The sequence below is a fragment of the Conger conger genome, chromosome 7 (genome assembly GCF_963514075.1).
Source record: "Conger conger chromosome 7, fConCon1.1, whole genome shotgun sequence".
NCBI lineage: Eukaryota > Metazoa > Chordata > Actinopteri > Anguilliformes > Congridae > Conger > Conger conger.
In genome coordinates this window covers 10,270,695-10,289,939 of record NC_083766.1, presented here as the reverse complement: position 1 = coordinate 10,289,939, position 19,245 = coordinate 10,270,695, and the positions used below count along the sequence as shown (strand labels likewise).

General features: G+C 45.1%; 1 protein-coding gene across 1 annotated transcript in view; it reads right to left on the bottom strand.

Moving 5' to 3' along the window:
• Window positions 1–2,664: 2,664 nt before the first annotated feature.
• The window catches only part of uvrag (UV radiation resistance associated gene), an 85,732-nt gene continuing 69,151 nt past the window's right edge, over window positions 2,665–19,245 (bottom strand). Inside the window, exons 14-15 of the mRNA XM_061250051.1 lie at window positions 10,707–10,798; window positions 2,665–4,797 (exon numbers count right to left, since the gene is read on the bottom strand). Coding sequence (XP_061106035.1) covers window positions 4,170–4,797; window positions 10,707–10,798 — 720 coding nt within the window. The 3' untranslated portion in view covers window positions 2,665–4,169. The remainder of the gene's footprint in view (window positions 4,798–10,706; window positions 10,799–19,245) is intronic.

Below are 19,245 nucleotides of genomic sequence, written 5' to 3'. Positions count from 1 at the left end.
TGCTGGGCCGCACCATCACTGTTAGCAACATCTCCATGCTATGAGGCCACAGAGGTTAGATCAAGGACACGTTCCTGAGCGTGGAACTGATCCTGTGGCTCTCCAGAGGGCTTCCCTTACACACACTGCTGTTTTCAACATGGGTGGAAATTTCCTGGGTAATGCTTCTTTATTGGAGGTTGGCCACCCGTAACAACAGGCTGTTTTTTTTTGCAAGGTGTTGTTGATGCAGAGCAGGCATGCTCCGATGGTAGTTCAGCACTAAATTGTCTTCAGGTGAGTGGCGAGCACATTACATAAACATTACATTAATGGCATTTGGCTTACAGTTGATTAGTCTAAGCAGGAGACAATCCTCCCCTGGAGTAATGCAGGGTTAAGGGCCTTGCTCAAGGGTCCAACGACTGTGCGGATCTTATGGTGGCTACACCGGGGATCGGACCACCGACCTTGCGTGTCCCAGTCATGTACCTTAACCACTACGCTACAGGTCGCCCAGCCCTCACGAGCACCTCACATGCACTAACAGATGAGGTTGTGTGAGGCCGAGAGAGAGGTGGCACGTTGCTTTCACAGTCTCCACATCACTCGTCTACAGCACGTAGGAACACTGCAGAAACACATCCAACCTAACAAATGCAGGAACTGGTTTTCAGTCTGAGGAACTCTCATCTATACTAACTATAATCCAATCTGGACAAACCAAGGAGGCAGAGAAAAGTGAAATGGCGTCTTGCCTAAATGACCAGAGGCAAGAGGTTTTTGTGCGGTCAGAATGACTCATTGCACAGAAGCACCATGTGATTAGGGTGAAGTTTAGAAATTATCCTTGACAGTGTGCATGTGTTTTGGCCTCAGAAAGGGTGGCGATATGCGATGTGACCTGCCCTATCTAAAAAATCTGAATCCTACAATATCAAGACCAAACCCAAGGCATGGAGCTGATGAAGGCCACTGGGATGCAGTGCTTGCTATATGAGAAGAACCTGCCACATTAGCCAGGGTGAGGCAGTGTTACAAGGCATCACACTGCCAAAAGGAGGTATCCATCCTCCTCAGGGGCTCCATGTACCTGCATGGTATTAATTCTTAAAGCAGATAAACATAGAAGGTAGCAGGAGCGTAAGGGATTCTTTATAATGAAATCCATTTAAACTTTCAAAAACTTTTTAAAGTAGGTTTTTGTGGCCTATGATCAGACAAATGAGTCACATTGCTGTTAGCTTCACTAACTCCAGGACAACAGGAGGTAGTGAGCTCATAAACACTTGTAATGCCGCAATGAAGCAGAACCCCCAAAGAACCCCCAAAATGGACTTCAGAGCTGGAGACAGAGCTGCTGCATCCTGGAATTTGGGGTAAGTTAAAAAAAGAAAAGGAAAACTGCAGACTTTGAAAGTAACCACTGCCAAAATGTTTTTGTGGTAGAAGCATAAAATTGTTATCATGCCATTTAAGTGACAACAGCCTACAGTGACTAAGGTGCTTGACGGGGAACTGGAAGGTTGGTGGTGCATGCCCCAGTGTAGCCACAGTAAGATCAGTGTTGCTGTTGGGCCCTTGAGCTGTTGGGCCCTTAACCCAAATTGCTCCAACAGGGATTGGACCTTGCCTAGTCTAATGAACTGTAAGTCACTTACAGGAAAATACTCCTTTCCCAAATACATTAAAGGTCCAAGTTGGATTCAGTTTCCACAAGTATGGCAATGAACAGGAGTGAACATACCACCCACCAATTCCGTTTATTAAGGTACCATACATTCCACACCACTACAGCAAGGCCAAGAAGCGTTAAAGAAGGCAAGGTGCTCTTCTTAATGTACCCCCATTGAACCGCATTCAAGAAGACTGGTCTTCATCAGGGCAAAACGAGCCTCCAAGCCTCGAAGCCCTCGTCTGCTCTGCGCTCGTGTGCTGGAGGACACGCGGATACTCACACAGTTGTCTTCCAAGGCAACTGCCAGAGGAACAGGCTCTCGCTTATTTTCATATCTTAAACATACTTTTATAATGCGATTACAAAGGCATGTCAGTTATGGTGAGAAAAACACTGAACTCTTTCATGGCACTGGGAAATGTGCCAGTAATGTGAACAGCTATTGAAACTGAGGTTTTTCAACGCTTGGCAAGTAGCATTTGGGCAAAAATCCCAGTCATGATAAAAATGGGTTCAAAGACATAGCCAAAGTTAATTTTGCAATTAGATAACACTTAAAAACATATTTGAAGAAAGCATCAGGATATTAAACATTAGTGCTGTGATAAATGTGTTGACTGTGATTGTGCAAAACTGTTGTACAACAATCACACTATTTTCACAAATACCATTTTATCAGTAGCAGCAGAGTAGGGTCCTTCCACAAAGCACCAGTTCAACCCCTAATTTAGCTGAACGCAGAAATGTTCTGTCTGAATTCACTCTTTTTGTATCTCCAACGGTGGGCCTGTCCATGTCTGCTGAACATCCAGTAGACCATGCCTTCATTATAGGTTTTGGCTCATGGCTTTAAGCCCATTGTGTGCTAGAAGGCAAAGTGCATACTCTGCCTTAGCAATGTACAAAAAGAAAAGCTGCCCAAAAGCCTTTTTTCTACAAAGATGCACATCTGGTTTGATAGGATCCCATAACTCACACATGCAGTGCCATCAAAAGAATCGCAAACGTTTGTGCGATCAAACTGTGGTCTTTAATAATAAAATGCCCTCCATACAAAATTATATGTACAGTAAGCGCCATTGTTCTCACAACACTCACTCAAGATAGCAGTTTGTGTAAAATGATTTTCTTTTTTTAAATACAATACATTTTAAACAATCGCAAAACCACAGTAGTTTATAATATAATAAGAAAAATTGTATATGAGTTTTTCCTGTGGTCAGCGAGTCCAGTTCTGGGGCATATGTGTGTGGCTGCCAGGCAAAGCAAGGGAGGCATCCATTACATCTGGAATAGTTTGACTGGACAGATAGGGGACACAGCAGGAACTTCCAGCAAGTTTACAGAAAGAAAAATGTCTCTTATCAAACATATATTGTTTTTCAGTCAAAGAAAGGTACAGCAGGAAATGGAAAGTGGAAGTGTACAGTGTTTAACAGTAGCACAATTGAGCCGTGCACATTAAAATTAACATCCATTCTCATTCAGGAATACTGCACATTAAAAAAGTCCAATCACCTCTGACTCTCATGACAACAAATTACAGATACCCCCCAAAAACAAACAAACAACAAAAACAACAATATTCAAAAGATCGTGTGGCCCTGGGATAGATTGGACAGAATTATGGAGCTATAGACTTAATAAACAGAGGGGAAAACAACATCCAGTTTATTAGCCGTAGTCATTCTGGAATATTCAAAGCTACTTGTTCACAGTATACACCAGTCATTTTTGGTCAACATTTAGTTTAAGTGTTATTTATTACTGGTGTGAATAAAGGCATTAAAAATGGAAAATAAACATGGGGGTGGGGAGACAGAAAAGCACTGCCGTAATGAAACGGAGCGCAGCGTCGCTAAACGTCGGGTTGACAACGGAGACTTCACGTCCCTCGTTATGGTCCTTTCGCTGTAGGCGGTAACCGAAATCTCACACCGGGGAAGGAGAGGAACATTCATGAGTCAGACCGTCTCCAGGACGGCAGGTCACTGCGAGTGTGAAGGGGATGCTAAGTGCGTTGGGACCGTCAGGCGCCCGGGCCGTAATTTCATTGCTGGTGGGCTGCACACCCGACCCCCTTTCTCTGCTGCAGACTCCTCAGCGAAGGGGGTAGTTCTCCTGGGCGGTGGTTTTTGGGGTCCCACCCCCATGTGGCGTGCTCCTCTCTACATCCTCTGTGTTCGTTTCCCAGATCGCTACAAGCCGCTTAGATGCCCAAACATGCTGAGGGCCTAGTGCTGTGAAAAGCCAGTTTATTAAGCATTTATTCTCATGTGGTACATCAACGCACTCTGAAATAAGGCCAGGAATCGTTTCAACCTCAAATATCCTTTATTGTCATTTTCAAGGATTATAGAAATGCTTAGAGAAGTGCAAATTGGTTGTTATACCAGATATTTTTCCTATATTTTTTTTCTTTAGTCTCCGTGTCGCTAGGGGTAGGAAAACAAAGAAACAACAAGCTTTCCCCCAAAACCCCCCGCCCCGCCCCCGCCCCTCCGGTCCTGCCTCACTTGTCCGAGTTCTTGCGCGGCCGGCGAAAGCTGGACATGTTCTCGTTCAGCGCGTAGATGCGTCGGGAGAACTCCTCGAACCCGGCGGCGTCCAGCTCGCCCAGCACCTGCTCGTCGCACTCCACGGCCACGGCGTGCTCCACGGGGATGCAGGGGTAGTCCTCCAGGGGCCCGGCGCCGCTGAACCCCGTGGCCTCCGTGCCCATGATCTCCTCCGCCTGCTCCACCGAGCAGCACAGCTCCGCCCCGGCCTGCAGCGCCAGGCTCTCGGCCGGACCCGCCGAGCCGTTGACCGCGCCCTCCGCCCGCTCGACGTCCGAGTCCTCGCCCGCCGGGCTCTCCTGCGCCTCCAGGCCTTTGGCGAAGTCGATGCCGGCGTCCAGCGAGGAGGACATGTTCTTGGGCGGGTCCGGGGCGGGGCCGATGGGGATGGGCTGGGCCAGGGCGGTGTTGTAGCTGGGCGGCGGCGTGCCGTACTTCTGCTTGTCGGCCTCGGAGCTGGCCCGCTTGCGGGAGCCTCGATCCGGGGAGCTGGTCCGGGGGAGGTGCCCGGCCTCGGCGGCGGAGACGCCCAGCTGGGACTTTGAGGGAACCGGCACGGCGCTGGACACCTTGTGACGGTCGCTGGAGAGAGCGAAAGAGAAAGAGAGAGAGGGAGAGGGAGAGAGAGAGGGAGAGAGAGAGGGAGCAATAGAGAGAGGGAGAGATGGAGAGATAGAGAAAGAGGGAGAAAGAGGGAGAGATAGAGAGAGATAGAGAAAGAGGGAGAAAGACGGAGAGATAGAGAGAGAAAGAGAGAGAGGGAGAGAGAGGGCCCAGCTTAGTGTGCACACAGCACCACAGGCAAATATCCTTCACATAAAAGTTACAATTTCATACCCCCAGAGAGATGGCCGCATGTAGGCTGCCAACCGTACAGTGCATGTCCTATCTCCTCTGTTTCCTACAGGGCTTCAGGAGACCACCAGTGAGGTCATGTAGGCGCATTCCTCCCTAGTCCGATAAGGGGGGACAGACAGAACAGCACTACCTTTAGGTGCCAGTAAAGTAAGCCAGGGAATAGCTGTCCAGAGGAACCCTTATCCTACCTTATGTTATTTCAGCTCTTAAAAACCCGCCGCACTACAAATGTTCAAAATGCTCGATGCGTGTTGCAGCCAGTCCCAGAGGTCAAATGTTCATGAACAACAAAGAGGGGGGGAAAAAGAACAATAAAACTGCATTGTTTTTCCTGGCAGGAGCTGTGCTCCTTGCTGTTGTCGCCTCAGGCCTCTTAGAAACACAACCCAAGTAGACCAAAAATGGAAAAGACAAAGCAAGACCCCTTAGCCGTTTCCTAATTGTTCACCTCGGCCCTGCCTCATCCCCTACTCTCAATGCACACCAAATCTAACAAGGTCCAGTTCGGAGTCTACCGTTAATAATGAATCAGCACTCCTCTGTACCGTACAAATCAAAAACAGCAGGAAGTTTTAGAGTCAATCTGACCCTAATATCTAGAAACTCCGCAACATGTAATTTATAACAAGTGGGTCACAGACTTAAATTGTTACTCAGAAATAATGCATTCCTCTCAATATGCGCTGGATTGCACTTTTGATCTGAATTAGTCTTGGCTCTGTGTAGCCAGTGCCAATGCTAGCACTCCACATTAATCTGTTCCAGTCCCACAAAAGCACTGCAATTGGCCAGTCAATGTCTACTCATAGGAAGTGACCCAAACTGCTCTTAAAACAAATGCATTCTTCAGCCCGCATTTCATGTCACAGTTCCTGGGAAAATATGCTCAAAAAGCATTTGGTGCAATGCTTTCTCCTAAATTGGTTTCTTTAAACATGTCGAAATTAAGTCATATTAATGAGGAAGTGTAGAGACGAGATCAAGAGGGGGTTTTTGAATAACACAATTTTGCTGATGTCATTTTTTTTATTAGCAGCAATTAGCATCGCCACTCCCATTTTAAATACAGTGCTCTTTTAATTTGGCTACACTGGGTGCAGGGCTCCACACACAAAATGGGGTTTTGTGCAGTAGTTCTGCTTTTTAACAAACAGACCTTCTGATTCCTGACAGTGAGGCTGGAATCAGTATGAGGAGGATGGAAAAAGTTAAACTTGCTTATTGAAGAAATACAGTCCTTCGGAGGATAGCTGCAATAGAAGATACAATAGGCCCTTGTCTCCTTCAATAAAAGAATATGTTGCACTCATTGAAATGAGCCAAAAAACGCAATGAGCAATGTTGAGTGAGCGATAAAAAGCAGTGATTAATCAAGCAGACACATAACCCCCCCAACCTCACATGCATACAAGCACACTCGCACAGACATATTCAAACACGCCCACACAAACATAAATGCACATGCCCACACACATACGACATACCCGTGTCCCACACATGCACACACACACACATGGCTTTCACACATAAAAGTGTAAAATGGGAACAAGTGTACCCACGAACACACACATTCACGCACACACCCGCTCCGGGAAACGAGGCTGCAGGCCACTGCAAGTGAACTGCGGACAGCAGGTCAGGCTGAGTGCACACACACACAGAAGGCTCAGGCGCCTACAGGAGGCAGTCCACTTGCTACAGCTCTGGGGCTGTATGAACAGCTAGCACATCGGCGGGAGGAATGATTTACCGACGCTGAGGTGCAGTATTTTAGTCACGGTTTTTAAACTCATTAAGTTTTAGTATTTCCCCCGTTCCCCAGCAGACAATTCCCTCACGAAGATATTGGCACATAAAAGCTACCTGAAATCTCTGTCGAAGTCATCAAGCTTTCTTTTTTTTTCTTTCCTGCCCTGGTGATAGGTTAACGTCTCCCCAAACAAGCTCACTTTGCCCTCTGCCCACCTCTCGCAGTTCGGTCCAACGCATTTCAACCCGCCGTGGAATTCCTAAACCAAACGTTTCCAATTCCTTATCCTCACCCCCTGAGAGAGGACTACAGACACCGACCGCTTGGTTCCTTTTGGAACAGGTTCGGTTGCCAACCAGCCAAGACATACATTGAGAGATTAGAGTGGCTTACGAAGAGGTAGCAGGCATGTTTAGTTTCTGATTGAGAACGTGCGTAGGTGTATCTCTCCATTGATGATAACCCAATAAAAGATAACTCACTAGCCAGGCAGTGCATCAGCTGCTCATAGCTGTGGTGGAAGAGGGGATTCTGGCACATAGTCAGACAGCACAACCTAATTCCAGCCAAAATACTGACCTGTAATGATGATGTTCTCTGTTTAACTCATTACTTGCAGTTGTTATATTGGAAAAATATGTTGCCCTCTGTCTCTAGCAGAAGGGCTTTCTGCTTGGGAATGGCCTCAGATTGATTGCTATTAAAAGGCTCGCATACAGCATATATTCCTCCAGATGTGTATGTGATGCATCTCCAGTCTGTCTTTGGGGACAGCTTCACTGTTTAGAGTTTCTGTCTGGCCCTGTCAGGTCTTCATCTCAATCAACTGAGTCAGAGCTGGGAGGAGAGGGCCGATCACACGAAGAACTTCCTTAGTAAACCACCATCACCATTTGTCTTCCAAAGGTTGAGAAGGGTGGGGGGGGTTTCAGGACGTCTGGTTGTTCTATACAAACCCCAGTCATGGTGAATGCCAAAACACAAGGCCGTACCGAACTTTGCTATAAAGTGCATTTTGCGAGCTATGAGAATTACATCAGCATGGCCTTTGTAGACTCTAAGGACTTAGAGACTGGAGAAGAACAACAAGACTATATTATATGCAGGATTAACAACACAGCTGCTTTCTGACAAATTGAATTTAATTAATTATACACAGCATCAAACAGGACAGTTGGAAAATAAGGCTAATATATAGGCTACAAGAGACTAGTTAGCTATTAGCAGACTTGCCGTTTCCCAACTGCAGTTTGCAAGCTTGTAATGTGCTATGGATTTTCATGAACATACTGTTCTGTAGTACTATGAAGCCAGATATTAACAGAGGCAGAAAAACTATTGTAAATGACAGGCCATTGACAAATAAATGAATCCGTTCCTTTAGGCCATTTTACTGAAGGAACGGATTCATTGTTACTACTAATTTATGACAGGTTTTCAAAACGCACGGTAAATGTAATGTACTATAAGCTGAGCACTTGATCAGTCGAGAGACCTCACGACCACAGACTTTCTAAACATGGGGGACTTGACTGGCTGCTGTCCCAGAAAACAGGAAATTGAACTCAGGAATTCATTGATTATTGGAGGGGACAAATCAGCCATTTTCCAGTAAAGTGTGAGCCATTTCCCCTGTCGAAGGTGCTTAGGGCCGCCTATGCCAATAAACGGTACAAGACAGACGGCTTATTAGATTAGAGTATTTCGTGTTCTTTAATAAAGCTTTCCTGAACCCCACCGGTGAGTTGCAGCCGTGGCGGAGAGAGGGGGGGGGGGGGGGGGGAGAAGCGGGGCTTGCGGGCCGGCAAAATATTTCCCTCCGCGAGGCAGGGTGGAGGGCTACACCAGAGTCGGCTTCAGCCAAGTGAACAAGGAGGGAGATTTACGGCTGTAAAAAGGGCAGTTCTGGGAGCAGGGGAGGGGTCGGCGAGCGAGGACAAGCGGGCCTGTGTCTAATCGGAGATCTACTCCGCGCGCGGGAACAGGGGCCTGGGACCTGTGAACTGCTGCCAGGGCTTCCTCCGACGCGAGGCCCGCACAGGAACACACTTTAATTAGTTTATTTTCAACTCTGCCGGACCTTTCCGTCGCAGGCGGGCCGAAGGCAGGCGCGGGGAGCTTCTGGGTCAGTGTTTGGTCAGCAGTGTTTGGTCAGCAGTCAGTTTCTACGCGTTCGGGATGCCATTTTTCCGTTAATTTGTTTATTTTGAACTCTGCTGGCCTTTCCTCAGCAGGGAGGCTGGAAAGGACAGGGAGCTGCTGGGTCAGCCTTTGGTCAGCAGCCATTTTCTAGGTTTTCTGGACGCCACCACTGTCACACTGATCTCTTCATCACAGCTGCTGATATAGACAACTTAGACAAATTAAACCGCTACAGGAGCCTCCATTTTGTATCCGCTCCCCCAGCAGACGCTCCGCTTTTCTGATGCCCGGCGGCCACGTCTGGGTAACATTCGGAGAGTAAACATGAAAGATCCTGCTTTGGCTCGATACACTGCACCCCATACATAACTTCATATGCGTTTCCAGTGTTCGGATATCTTGTGAAAATCTGACCCAATTCCCTTATTCCCAGCATGCACTCCTTTTTTGGAGAGGAAAACAGGTCCGAATGAGCTCCCAACACCACATTGTGGGTAAGTCTCCTACAGGGGGAAGTAAATGGGTCTCTGGATATACCATACATCCCCGCACAGGGGAAACGCTTTCAGCCTCTCTCTGCCTGTCCACCGGTTAACTCCCTGCAGCTGCTAAGCTGCATTTTTATGCATCCATATTTCATATTTTTGGCTTTCAGTCTGAAATAGTATCTGAATTTAGGCTTCTTCCAAGAGTGGCCTGGAAAAAATTGGAGGGTTTTACAAAGGAGGATAAAATATATGCATTTCCTCAATATTTCAATATGCTGGTGAGATGAAGTGCTGTTCTGCCATGCTGTGGCCTTGCACTGTTGCACTGTACGGTAGAGTCTACAAAATTGAAGTCAGCTTTGCATAGTTTTCTAATGGGCTATGAGGATTGAATGTCTTTTTCTGGTTTACACAGGCTTACGAAGTGATACGCTTCCTCAGGAGAAGATATTGAACAAGTACGTGGGATTTAGCTGTTGTAGACGCATCTCAAATACACTGGAACAACGGAAAAGGTTAATCTTGCGCTGAAAATCGAATCTTCACGGTTCTCAGTGATAAAACCTTGAAAACAAAATCAGCTGAAAATGGCCCTGAAGGCTCAGTCTGCAGTAATAGGGCTGTAGCAGTTCCATGGAAATGCGCACTTCCATCTCGCAACACCAAAGGTCACAGGTTTCATATGGTTTATCTTAAATGGAAAATATTTCTGAACCGTATGCCTTTTCAGGATTTAACTGCTTTATATGGCTTTGTCCCAGTGAAGTATTATTTAATAATCATCACAATACACATCTTGGGTCTGCTAGCGCTGAGAGATTTTTTTCAGAATGGTCAGTTATGCATAGTGCTCCAAGAGAAACTGAGCTTCCTGTCCATGGTCCTGTCCATGGTCCAACTGAAGTGAATGGTCCAGGAATGGTCCAAATGGACCCACCATTGTATTTCACAAGCTGACCGACCATTCACTTCTTTTTAAATACAATTTAGATCCCAGGGGATTAAACGTCCAGTGAACTTCCAGTCATGTACCACCCTGATGGCAGCCTGCCCAAGCCACTACAGTCTGATACCAGATCATGGGGCACATCACATGGTGAGGGGCAGTGCTTTAGCAGGAAGTGTGATCAGACAGAGGGACATTTACTGTGAGTTCATCTAAAGGTCAGATGGTGGCATAGGCGAGCTGCTCCTTAGACACATCCATTTTGCCAATGAGGTAGCAACAGTCTCACTGGCAGGAAGTCACTCACCAGCGCACCAGCAGACCATGCTCCAGAAAGTTCTTCAGGTTTGGCAGAGTCTGCTGTAGGAAAGGGGTGGACAGGCCATGCTGGTATCTCAGCTGGAAGAAAAAAAAGAACAACCATTACAGCCTACCCAGCACCACACTGTTACTTATGCAGGAAATGCACAATATACTGAGAGAGATTCCCCGGCATGCTACATCTCAGATAACCTGATGCATCTACACCAGCGGTCTCCAACCCTGGTCCTGGAGAGCTACAGGGTCTGCTGGTTTTCGTTGTTACCCTGCACTTAAGTGTAATCAACTAGTCTAATTGATTAATTAACTCACCTCAACTGGTTACCTGAGTCTCAACAGGTGCTGATTTTAACGTGAAAACAAAAACCAGCAGACCCAGTAGCTCTCCAGGACCAGGGTTGGAGACCCCTGATCTACACCATCTACTTCCATAGTACTTTCACGGAATGTGTAAAGCACCATACGTTATAGGGATGGAAATGGTACCCCTAATGCAGAGTCATTTGAGCCCTTTCTGGTCTTACTAAAGGTCTACTGGCCCAAGGTACTGTGTGCCATTTTGAATCTTATATATGGTAAGGGCAACAAAACAATGCCTAACATAATGTTTAATCCTACAGGATTTCATGAATTTGTTCCAAAATTTTTAGAAAAGTCTTCCAGGACCATCATTAATTTCACACTGATTCACTGGACATCAGTTGTTCATCAAACACTGGATTCATTTCATACTGATACACTGGACATCCCTCTTCCCTGAAACAGTAGAATGAGCTGTGATGATGTGGAAAGGTGTGCTGAAAGGAAGAGGAGGAAGGAAACGGCACACATCTGGACTAAATTTTAGCAAGGTGAGGGAGGGAGAAAAGGAAGAGAAATCAGCCAGCAAAATGTCCCCTCTCTGCTCCCTTTCTCAAAAACTTTCCTGTGGGGCCAGGCTGCCATTGCTTCTGTGGTTCCCTTTTCATGTCCGTTTTGTCTTGTTATAAGTAAAGGTGGTAAAGGTGCCGATCACAAATATAACTCTGTCATTCCAACAACTTCCATTTTTTTTACTGACAAAGTTGCCAATATTAAAAAGCAGATCTCACTCTCAATGAAAGATATAATGGGCTCTCCTGAAATAAGTGTTGTACTCAGATCCTTCAAGCCTAGGTGTACACAAGAGCTCATGGAAATAATAGAGCACACCAAATCTTCCCTCCTTCACATATAGTGCCTTCTAAACTGTCAAAGGAGGTGGTTAGTGCAGTTTTTCCACAGTGAGCCTATTATCGATTGCTCTTTGGTCACAGGGGCAGTTCCCTCATATTTTAAATGTGCCGCAGTGCACCCTCTTTTCAAGAAGCCAAGCCTGGATCCATTTTGAAGAATTTCCATCCTTCTTGCGGAAGTAGTACCTAATCAACTTTTAGGAAAGTTTTAGGAACTCCAACAAACTCTTTGATAATTTTAGATCCACCATATCACTGAAACCGCTTTACTTGTCTAATGACCTCGTGAATGCAGATGCTGTAAAGAGCTCAATTTTGGTATTATTTACCTAAATGCTGCCTTTAACACAGTAGATCATGTTACTTTAATTGACCACCAATTGACTGGGTAGGGGTTATGGACACTGCTTTAACTTTGATCATACATATCTGATGGACAGTTCAGTCCATTGGTGGGTCTTCATCTAGTCTCATCTAGCTCCCATCTCCTGTGGTGTTCTGCAAGGCTCCATCTTTGGCCCCACCTTATTGTCAATTTATATGCTGCGCCAAGGACAGATTATTTGCAAGCACAACCTATTTTTCCCCCACTCATGCTGATGATACACAACTCTATCTCTCCATCAATAATAATGAGGGCATTCTTTATTAACTGTATGCTAGATGTTAAATCCTGGATGTTCAACAATTTTGTAAAATGAACTGAGGATAAGATTTAGGAAGTGCTTATTACTGGCTCCAAAGCTCATAAAGTGGATATTGAGAATAAGTAAACCACGTAAGAAACTTGGGGGAGATTTCTGATTCAGAGCTCAACTTTGTGTTGCATTTTAACAATATTACTAAGGTTGTTTTTTTCATCATCTAAGAAACATAGTGAAAGTGAGACCACTACTGTCTGCTCCAGGTGCAGATAAGCTAGTACATGCATGTATTACTATCAGACTAGATTACTGTGATGCACTCTTCTGGTCTCCCAAAAAATCAGTTGAGTGGCATCAACAGGTTCAGAACTCGGCTGCTCCATCTTCTCGAGCGGCCATTTTGTCAGGGCTGTGAACACTCCATAAGACCAACCTGGCAAAGTGCCTCATACCAATGGCAGAAAAACATAAATAACACGTAGGATGTTTGAATCTGGGTTCATTCTCACTAAAACCATGACCAGTTTATTCTATTGGAGCGAGAGCCGGATCTTGGACTCCCAAACAAGCTGTTCCGCCTTCCCTGCACTGGACCTCTTCTCAAATCCAGGATCGTCTTTTTTCTTTTTTTTCCCTGTTCTTTAAAAAAGGCGTTGGACACAGGAGACGGGAACAGCTCCAAGCCCAGTTGGTGATGAAATATCCAAGCTTTACAAGAATAACACTGCGATTCATTCATGGATTAAAATAAATGCTGGCTCTACCAGATGAGTGTGGTGGTGTCCACATGTGGATGAAGGGAGAAAAAATTTGCAGTGGTGAGCCAAGAGCAATATTTCTGTTTTTAAATCAGCGGGTGCATACCTCTTTAGTTTATCAAAGGGCATCTTCGGCTGATCACAAATACTTTTGACTTTTACCTTTCCATCATCATGTACTATTTTTTTTTTTTTACTTAAAATTAGTGTTCTGATGGAAATTTTAGAAGACTAAATCCCAAGAAATATTTGGTTTTTCCAAGTACAGAAAACATAGTGACACAATACATTCTTTATTTTGAATTTAGTGCTGTAACTGATATACTGTCAAATTAATTGGGGGCATCAACTTGGGACCCTGTAGCTGAGCATAAACGGTTTATTCCACGATTAATCAAACAAGCATACGCTCAGATACACAGAGCCCTGCTGCACTGTCTGCAAACATAGACTTCAGTCAGTGCTGCTTCACAATCCTACCGTCAAAATTACTTTTCATCTTTAGGCTCGCAGATGTGCAAAACTTGCACAAAACAATGTTGTCACGTTTAGTCATCATCACTGAGAAACATCCCTCGATAGGGATGAAGAGGTTGGCTGGGATGATTGATAATTGGGTTGAAGAAACAGTGAGCCTTTCAGCCAAACTGGGACAAAGTCGGAGCAGATCGACCCAGGCGGGGAGAGCTTTGATTGGTCATACTCTGTCTGTTTGACTCAAAGATAATTGCTGGCTTGCTCTATTAGCCTCACGGTCCATTCAGAACCGCAGTAAAGCTCGTATTTCATCGCAATTCGATGGCTGTCATTTCCCAAAAGCCGCACACTGGAACCCAGCCAGGCGTAGAGTAACGAAACCTGATAGGGGAGGACGGAGATGACATCACAGGATCTTACTGTCCACAGTCTATTGTCAGCCGTTTTTTTTTTTTTTTTTTTTTTGAGAGAGGAAACTCTACTGGAGTGCATGTGGAATTTTGGGGTGGAGGGGCAGGGGGAGGTGTCTCACTGCGACTCTGTGGAAACCCTCTGTGTGGCTACTCCCTACATCCCTGTCTGTGTTCCCCTGCAGTTAGTGCTCTCCAACAGCTCTCGCTGCAGCCTCTGCCAGAAAAGCCTCCTCTCCCCCACCGTGCTCACAGCGTGGCCGGTGTCAGGCCAGGCTCCCTGCAGCCTGGAGACATCAGTCTGGCTGCCTTGTTGCAAACTGCCTATGAGCAATAGTGAGGTTAGCATCTGCCCGCGCCCACCACCCTGCTCCTCACATTGCCTGTTCTTCAGAATGCAAGTTGCTCATGGCATTGGATTTGGCTGGAGATAAGAAAAAAAAAGAAAAAAAAAGAACCCTAATCCTTCACACAGTAAGAGCAGTCATCTGCCAGGGTTGCCGGTTCGATCCCGCCCTGGGTGTGTTGGTGTGTCCCTGAGTAAGACACCTAACCCCCAACTGCTGACTGACGAGCTGGTTGGTGCCTTGCATGGCAGCCAATCGCCATTGGTGTGTGTGAGCATGTGTGTGTGTGTGTGTGTGTGTGTGTGTGTGTGTGTGTGTTTGAATGGGTGAATAAGAAGCATTAATTGTAGGTGCTTTATAAATTTACATTACATTTTTTACATTATTGGCATTTGGCAGACGCTCTTATCCAGAGCGACGTACAACAAAGTGCATACCCATAACCAGGGATAAGTTCATAAATGCAGGCACTTACCATTTATGTAAATAACAAAGAGAAATATAATATGCTCATGAAAGACAGAACTTGCTGGAGAGACCGAGTGAACTGGAGAAAATCGTCTCAAACATGACTGAAACAAACACGCAGCAGGAGGGTCTGACACCGGGGGAACTACATTATTTTTTGGCAATGATGCAGCGACTTTCACATAGAATATAACACTTCGCTAGAATTTAAGGGAAAACTCCACAGAATCTAGAGGAATATGCCCACAAGTAAATGCTTTAAAGCATTTAAATTCATAACATTCGGAGCCCCTGGGAGACACTATGGATGCAGACCATTCTAATCTCTCCCCTCTAAGCCCAGCCTCCCCCGGTCTGGGCCGGACGGTGCTTTGTACAGCCTAACAGGATCATGGTGAGAAATTTCCCGGGCCCATTGAACGCACCTGTAAAACGAGAGGCCCTTGCAGAGCCGCGCCTACCAGGCCCTTTACACCAGGGGGCCCGACACAATCCAGGGGCCTGTAACAGATATAAGATTCACCTCTACAACAACCTTTGTGTTCGCTCCCTGTCTCCCATTCACCGGAGCCCGCTCAAGCACTTCCAGGCCCTTTCAGGCCGAAGAAAGGCGCGGTAATGGCGCGGATATCCATTCGCCGGCCGAGTCGCTCCGTTTGCGCCGGATGCGTTCGCCTCACCCCGGCAGCTGCCGGGCGGTGTGAAGAGCAGGTGCGCACGGCAACTCCGTGAGGCCGACCAGCCAAAAAAACAACACGACAAACAAGCGATCGCACGCCAATCGAGAGTAGAAACACGCCCTATATTTACACAGCAACAATAGCCATTTCCTCCCCCCGCAGTTAAACTCCATGTACCATTTCACATCGTATGCAGGGTGTAGTTTTCCTTTAATTGCCGATGATATGTCTCTTCACAGTTCATTAAGGATTCATTATGCTGTACTAGGCTCGTAGCAAATTCTACCTGACATTTCACATGAGAATTATTATGATGAAGCAGTCATGTTGAACATGAGGTCACCCAGAGGGTTTTGTCAGCAAGAAAATCACAACGATACAAATCTTGGGGAACGGGGGAGGAGTATCGAAATCATTTGACAACTCCGTGAAGTGACTTGCACGAGGGACAAAAAAAGGAGGAAAACTGAAATACAATAGCTTTTCATCGCGGGCTACTTTCAACATGCAGAATGTTAAACAAACCAAACTCGAATCCAGAATTCCTCTGGATATCTGACCCAGGAGTCAGTCATTACTACAGTAATTTACAATCAGCAAGACAACCCCAGCAGTGACACTTCAACAAAGCACCAAGCCTGGTCCATTACATGTTTATACTGTATGTGTGACCTACACACATACCCAGACCTACATTCAAAATGGCTCCCAGACAGAAAAGAAAGTAATCAGCGAGTCCTCCAGTGGCCCAGAACATCATTCCAAGGCTTCAGAGAGATTTGTGCAGGTGTAGACATCTGACCTCTCCAATCCCTCCCAAATCACTACACACACTCACTGGGTGTCTCTGTGTAGCGGTCAATGGAGTCGCTATCACACCTGGCCACACACCGACTCAAAGCAGCGCGAGATTAGCTTTGGTTTCACTCACTGTGTGCTTTGGTTGCCTGCAGCTGGCTAGCATCTAAGGTCTCTTTAGGTTTACACCACTCCCACTGCCCCAGTGCGGCACACTTACGAGTGAGGGAAAACTTCCAGTGCTACGGGGACATTAAATTAATTCAGTCTTTTGTTGTATATAACTTTGGATTTAGGATATTCACTTATTAGGCAAATTAAACACAAATAACACAAGATTAGGTTCTCGCCTTCTGAACCAAGCATGGCAGTTCTGAATGATGGCAGCAGGCAGTTGGACACAATATCTCATTGTTGTTTGCTACACTGTCAGCTGGTCTTCCCACCAACTTCACACTTGGTGAATCTAGCCTCTAGAGCAAAACATTTAAAAATGAGAGAATACTAAAGTAAGGAATCTAAAAAAAAAAAAAAGTTTCTGGTTCTGGAAATTGACTGGACAATCACACCGAATCTACCTTTCTCTTCATCTACATTATTTCAACTGGAAAACCTCTCGTGATTGTCCATTCAAATACAGCAATCTTACACACCTGTAAATGTGTATTTACTTGTCAGTAATACGGAAAAAAATGTAATGGTAACTAAATTAATCTGGACTGAGATAGTGATGATGAGTTTAGACCTTTATGACGTCCACCTCCAATACACTCTCCTAGGTAGGGTTACGGCACTCTTGCTTAAATAGCGCTGTGACATTGGTTACCACTGAAAAAAACCCCATTGTAACAAGAGGAAAAAATCATACAAAAAATTGCTGGAGCAGAGGCTTTAGTGGTATAAAAATACACATACATAAAATGATCTCACCCATTGTCATAATATGCCAAGCAAGTGTGATCATGGCCTCATAAAGTAACATAAAGTAAACATAAAGTAGCTGCCATATGATGAAAGACTCACTTTAGCGGTTAGCAACAGTTAGCAGATACCTGAATAAAGCAGCAGAAGAAAGCAGAAATCAGACCACTCAAGCTGAGTCATTCTGCGTGGGAATTACCCAAGAAAAAGCCTAAACCACCGCAAACTGCAGTTACGGATGGATTTTCAGATTGAACAATCCAGCTTTAAGCATAATGTAATTCAAGGTTTCCTTGGGCAATTTAAAGAATCGCCTTCTTGTCAGACTCACGTTAATCACAGCCACTTTGCATGAGCTCATGTGATTTGTCAATAGTCCTCTAGATGGAATGGTAGCTTAATTAAGCATAAAAGGCTGTTGTAGTCGTAGCCAAGGTGATGCTAGTGAGCCGTGCTCTGTCAAGGCATAAAGCCAGAGCAACAGGGACACGCACTCATTTAACTACAGAATTTCACTTTTATTCCACACAGACTCATACCACTCATGGGAACACTATCTGTGGTCTTAAAAAGTTGTATTATGTCTCCTCCTCAGCGAGACAGTGACTGATTAGAATTTACTCCACGATACCTCAAAAACATGCAATGTTATTTGGTCACAGATAGGCCTTGCCGGTTCCGGTTCCCAAACCTAATTTTAAACTGGCCGGTGCGTTCAGACCGAAAATAAACTGGTATGGACGCAGGCTGGTTCGCCAGAAAGCACCAAGGATCTGAGACTCCAAAACGGAGCCGGAGCCAGAACCAGAACTGCATCTGTCTGAAAGCGGTAAAAATAACTCTTTCAACAAAGTCAACCCTATCATGTGTTTGTGAGCCAAATGTACACATACATATTAGACTGCTAACAATGAAGTCTTTACTGCAGTAAATTCACTGCAGCTAGAGTCCAAAAGAGCATAATATAGGAAATATATCACTACATACGACTGTTTTCTCAGTGGATTAATTTATATGTAAATGTATGATACTGCATGATCTTACCCACAGTTGGAACGCACTGCCGAGCTAAACGGCAATTACAAAAGTAAGTTATGAATCAGAGCACGTCATATAAGGTTTACATAAATTGTTATGCAGGAACCAGACTGAGTTCTGGCACAACTGATTTGTTATTACAAGCTTGCCTTGATCAGCTGAATATCACAAGTTCATTTCATATAAACAAAACATACAAATATTTTCATTTACCGAATTGTTTTATTTGACATTTAACAGAATGGCAGAAGCCAGGTTAGGAGAACTAAGTATTTTTCTGTGTCTGTTCTGCAGCCCAGACCAGTCTGCAGCCCAGACCAATCATGTATGCATTTTTACAGCAATAGTAATTAGTGTTCTCCTGATGTCTTTGCTAATCTAGCTTCTAAGTATTCTAAGAAATAACGTTTATTTTTAGCGAGATAGCTATCCTTTCTAAGATGTCTGGCAGCCATTGCAAATATGCATGTTCTTACCAGAACAAGAAGCGTATTCCAAGCTCTAGAGATCACACAGCAAAATGACATGCACAGATTGAGGTGAAGCAATGAACTATGCCAAGCAGCATAATTGATTATAAACACAAATGTACACTCAGTGAGCACTTAGTTAGGTATTTAATAGACTTACTTTTTAGACTTATTAAGTCTTCTGCTGCTGTAGCCTATTCACTTATAGGGTTGACGTGTTGTGTGATCAGCGATGCTCTTCTGCATACCACTACTGTAATGCACATCCAGCTCACTGGATGTTTTTTCACACTATTCTCT